This window comes from Miscanthus floridulus, chromosome 16, assembly GCF_019320115.1.
Source record: "Miscanthus floridulus cultivar M001 chromosome 16, ASM1932011v1, whole genome shotgun sequence".
NCBI lineage: Eukaryota > Viridiplantae > Streptophyta > Magnoliopsida > Poales > Poaceae > Miscanthus > Miscanthus floridulus.
The window spans coordinates 9618542-9623545 of NC_089595.1; the positions used below are offsets into that span (position 1 = coordinate 9618542).

The 5004-nt window shown below is 52.9% G+C and overlaps 1 protein-coding gene across 1 annotated transcript; it reads left to right on the plus strand.

The window, feature by feature from the left end:
• Positions 1-2259: 2259 nt before the first annotated feature.
• LOC136510240 (L-type lectin-domain containing receptor kinase SIT2-like) lies at positions 2260-3069 on the plus strand. Its single transcript, XM_066504762.1, has one exon. The coding sequence runs from the start codon at positions 2260-2262 to the stop codon at positions 3067-3069; it is 810 nt and encodes a 269-aa protein (XP_066360859.1).
• Positions 3070-5004: the final 1935 nt, after the last annotated feature.

Genomic DNA, 5004 nt, shown 5'->3' on the forward strand with positions numbered 1-5004 from the left:
ACCCTCCCCTTTTCCTTCTTTACCACGGCCAAGTCCCTCGGCACCGGCGCGATGACGCTGGCATCGGGCGGCTACGCTGGCCACACCAGACCCTCACAGCCCTATCTAAGGAGCCGATGCTCACCTCGACGTCAACTCGAAGCGGTGGGAGGCGAGATGGTGAACGGAGACGCTATCCCGAGCTCCCTCCATGGCGGCGGACTCCTCCCTGCGACGGCAGGCACGTTCTCGTGAGCCAAGGCATAGACAACGTGAATAAGATCAAGGATGGGCAACAGCGACTCACCTCGAACCTACCGGTCGTGGTGGCTTGACCGAAGACTGACAGAGCGAGCCTGTCCACGCGCGCACGGCAAGCCTCGCAATGGCGGCGATGGCGCGACTACGGCGGCAGCGCTGAGCAGGCAGTAGTAGGGCGAAATGGGGTGCGCACGGGATAGAGTGGAGCAGGGCGAAGGTACAGTGCCAACGAATTGGACGGAGGTGGACGAGGCTAGGGGAATTAGACGGGCGCTGTTGTGGAGTCTTAAAGTGACCGACAGCGAAGGAACTTCAATTTGGGGCTCGACACCGGTTGGCAGCAGCAGTGGAAGTGTTCGGCGCGTAGCTAGGTCTCTACTCCATCCTCGGGCGCATGCAATTTCATGGATTTGGCCGACGCTGTGAGCTTGCCTCGGCGCGGTTTGGCAATAGAGGAACAGGGAAGGCATGCAAAGTTTGGCTCGGCGCTGTCGTGGCGGGACGTGGCCGTCAACTCAAAGCACAAGCGCGCACGGGCGATGGGGGACAGCGAGACGTGCACAAGACACTTGGCCACAATGCCAGAACTACCGTAGCGGCGCGCGCGCGTGCGTGAATCGCGGGCTTGGGCGCGGCAGCAGGTGGCCGTGGCCGGCAGTGCGGAGCCAGCGCAAGACCGGCCAGTGCGGTGGCAGGCGCGCGGGCTGGCGGCTAGGGCGCGGCAACGACAGCAGCGGCGGTGCGGCATGCGTGTCGGGTAGCAGGCGCGGTGACGCCGAGTGCCGGCACGGTGATCGCGCCTAGACACAGCAACCGTGTCATGCACGCTTTTTAAAGCGTCCCGAAAACTCACCTCAAGGCTTTGATCGCTAAACTAACTATTTTACGCTGAAGATGGCATGTCAAGCTACTAAAACGAACCCCAAAAACCCATGCCACCACTTAACCCGATCCTCTTATAAAAATTCCCAAACTTTGCTTCGTCAATCCGTTTTCCGACTTAAGAAAATGACTAAGTTTTCGTTCGGATTCGTGTCGAATTCGATTTTCAAGCTATCAAGTATGCTAGCTAAGGAATCACATTCTCGACCGCAAGTATTTCATCGTCGCCTACGAAGCTCATGCTACAAACTTTACCAAAGTTTCGTATATGCATTCTATAACATTTTCATTCAATAAAAATTCATTTAGGACCCTAAGTAATACAACACGACATGAACTGTAACATTCGTTTCCTATTTCAATTGAATGTTTCAAGTTCCGTATATTGCTTTACACCTTATATTACACACAATTACACATAAGTATAATGCTCATGCAGTGTTTTAGCAAAAACTGTACAGTATAACACCGAGGGTGTTACATCTAATTACCAGTAGTAACAACAGTAAGATTTCATGTCTTCAGTGATCAGTTATAATTAAGCCACGACATATATACCAACAAACCCTGGACCAGTCAAACCTAAGACACCGTCGAATAATAGAATATCATGTGCCCAATTGATATATTCTGAAACTTTAGGCTCATTCGGCTTTATCTTCCTATATAGCGTCACTTCTTTGTGTAAACACTCTCGTACTGGCAACTTGGAACAATAGGTTAAACTAGGAGATCCTTCCAAGGATATGCAATGGCAAAAGCATCCAAAACCACACAGCACGGCAAAATTACATACAGAACAAAAGGACAAGAGCTAAAGCTTGTCTTGTAACAACCACATTATATATATTCAGGGAATTAAGTTCAGAAGAATGATGTCCGCCACATGTGCAACACGATCGAGACGAGTCACGACGACTCCGGCATCCACCAGTGCTAGTCTCCGGTCGTCTACCGGTAGCTAGCTTACAAGTTCCTGTAGCCGCCGGCAATCGCTGTAATTCGTCAAGAAGCAACGGAGTAAAGAAGGTAGACTAGAAACTTGTAAATCACAGTCATTAAGAGCGAGTACACCCCGTACCTTGTGAATTTGTTGGTTTTGCATTGGTTGAGAGTACGTTCTCACACAGTCCAGACATGCAGCATCTTCTTCCCATGTCCTCCTTCCTTGTAGCCTTCGTCCTCCGCCTCTGCCTTGGCCTCCTCAACCTTCCCGTGTTTGGTGACGCCGGCAATGAATCCTTTGTCTTCTCGGGCTTCCCGGCCGCCGGTGCCGACCTCACCCTCGACGGCAACGCCACAGTCACCGGGGGAGGACTCCTCGAACTGACGAACAACGAGGCTTATGCCAAAGGCCACGCGTTCCACCGGAACCCGGTTCAGTTCAAGGACTCCCCCAATGGCACGGTGCAGTCCTTCTCCGCCGCCTTCGTCTTCGCCATCATGTCTTCCTACTCCGATTTTAGTATGAGTAGTGATGGTATGGCCTTGGTCATCGCTCCGGGCAAGGATTTCTCCAACGCGTCGGGGGCTCAGTACTTGGGCTTGCTCAACAGCACGAGCAATAACGACGGCCCCAGCGACCACTTCTTCGCCGTGGAGGTGGAGCTCTACACCATCAAGAACAACGAGTTCCACGACATCGACGACAACCACGTCGGAGTCGACATCAACACGCTCACCTCCCTGTATTCTCACACCGCCGCCTTCTACGACGGCGACGACACGGGCGGTACGCTCAGGAGCTTGAGACTCATTAGCAGCGATGGGAAGAAGGCCATGCAAGCGTGGGTAGACTATGATGGCCAGAGCAAACAGCTCAATGTCACTCTGGCTCCCATGGGGGTGGCAAATGTTGGCGTAATCACAGGTTGGCGCCTTCGAGCAGCTGTGGCAGGATGGGCGGGAGACGCCAAATTCAAACTACAGAGTGGAGCGGGCAACTGACCGGTGGTGACCGCGCTCAGGAGATCGTGGATGTCGTCGTGTGCAGTTAGCGCAGGGCGGTTGTATCTTTTCATTTTCGAATTAGCGTGTGTGTAATAGCTAGTTAAGCTAAGGGAACACTGGTGTGTGTGTCTCCTTCTGTCATTTTGTATTCTAAAAGAGCTGAAAACTGCTATCTGAGAAAAATAGCTCTGACCTCTGGAACACAGCGCTTTTAGCGTGCTCCTCCACTGTTCTTCGTGTTCTTAGGTAGCCACTGAGAAATCTGGTGCTTGTGATCGATTCTTGTTTCTACACGTGGTATCAAAGCCAAATCACAACCCAGAAGTGTTGCGTGCGTTGAGTTGATCATTCCGCGATGAGTGATCGGAGTTCTAAAGGCGACGGCGGCGTCAGTCGTGGCGATCATGGGTGGTACAACTACCCTCCATTGACGGCCACGAACTACACAAGCTGGAGCATTCGAGTCCAGGCGATCATGGAGGATCAAGGCGTCTAGGAGGTGGTAGAGCCGCCCGAGGGGACGTCGACGGCGCAGATGGCAGATCAGAGCAGCAAAGACAAGAAGGTGCGGGCGCATCTATTGCAGTGCTTGCCGGATGATCTGCTGATGCAGGTGGCGAAGAAGAAGACGGGCAAGGAGGTTTGGGATTGCCTGAAGTCAATATTCATGGGTGCGGAGCATGTCAGGGATGCACGGCTCCAAACGCTCAAGAGCGAGTTCGACGCTCTGAAGATGGGGGAAGATGAGGCGCTCGATGATTATGCAGGAAAGCTGACTGGCATGTCAGTCAAGTTCAGCAATTTGGGCGGCACGTTGGAGGATATGGCGATGGTGAAGAAATTGTTCGACACTGTCCCGGAGAAATTCATCAATGTTGTTGCCGGCATAGAGCAATTCTATGATCTCAAGACAGTGCAGTTCGAAGAAGCAGTGGGGCGTTTGAAGACCTTCGAAGAGAGAACTCGGCGGGGAGCAGGGAGTTCAAAGACTGAAGGTGGGCAGTTACTCTTCACTCAGTCAGAGTGGGAGGAGAGGCAGAGGAAGGCCACCGATGATTCGTCGGGTAGAAGCAGAACATCGGAGGGCAGCCGAGACAGAGGCCGGGGACGAGGCAAAGGCCAAGGAGGGCATGGACAAGGTCGAGGCAGGGAGAATGTTGGGAATGGCAAGAAGGATAAAAGCCACATTCAGTGTTTCAAGTGTAAGCAATACGGTCATTATGCCAACCGGTGTCCTGGAGAGAAGAAAGATGAGGAGGTGCATCGCGCTCGGGCGGAGATAGAGCCGACATTGATGCTTGCAGTAGCAGAGGAGCAGATGGAGCTACATCTGACCGGAGGCGGGGAGCTCTCCGGCAGCACCTGGTACCTAGACAACGGGGCCAGTAATCATATGACCGGAGATCGAAAGAAATTCCTAGAGCTAGATGGAGGGGTGACCGGGAGGGTGAGATTCGGAGATGGCTCTGGTGTGTAGATAGAAGGGAAGGGATCTATTCTCTTCAGATGCCGAGATGGGAGTCAATGGTTGCTCCGAGACGTCTACTACATCCCCAAGCTCAGGAGTAATCTGGTGAGTCTCGGACAACTCATGGAGAGTGGGTACATGGTGGTCATGGATGATGGCGTGCTGGAGGTGTTCGACAAAAATCCTCAGAGGCTACTGATGAAGGTTCAGAGATCCCTGAACAGGCTGTACAAGGTGGACTTGAAGCCTGTAGCGCCAGAGTGCTTGATGGGGAGCATTGAGGAGCCAGTATGGCTCTGGCATGGTCGACTTGGCCATGTCAACTTTGGTGCACTAAAGATGGTGGGGGAGAAGGAGTTGGCTGGTGGAGTGCCACGGATTAGCTATCCTGAACAGCCATGTCATCCATGTTTGGTAGGGAAGCAGACGCGCAATCCATTCCTAAAGGCGTCAAGTTTTAGAGC

Excerpts from the sequence above, each read along its gene's own strand:
- LOC136510240 (XM_066504762.1), top strand. The coding sequence starts at position 2,260 with ATGCAGCATCTTCTTCCCATGTCCTCCTTCCTTGTAGCCTTCGTCCTC.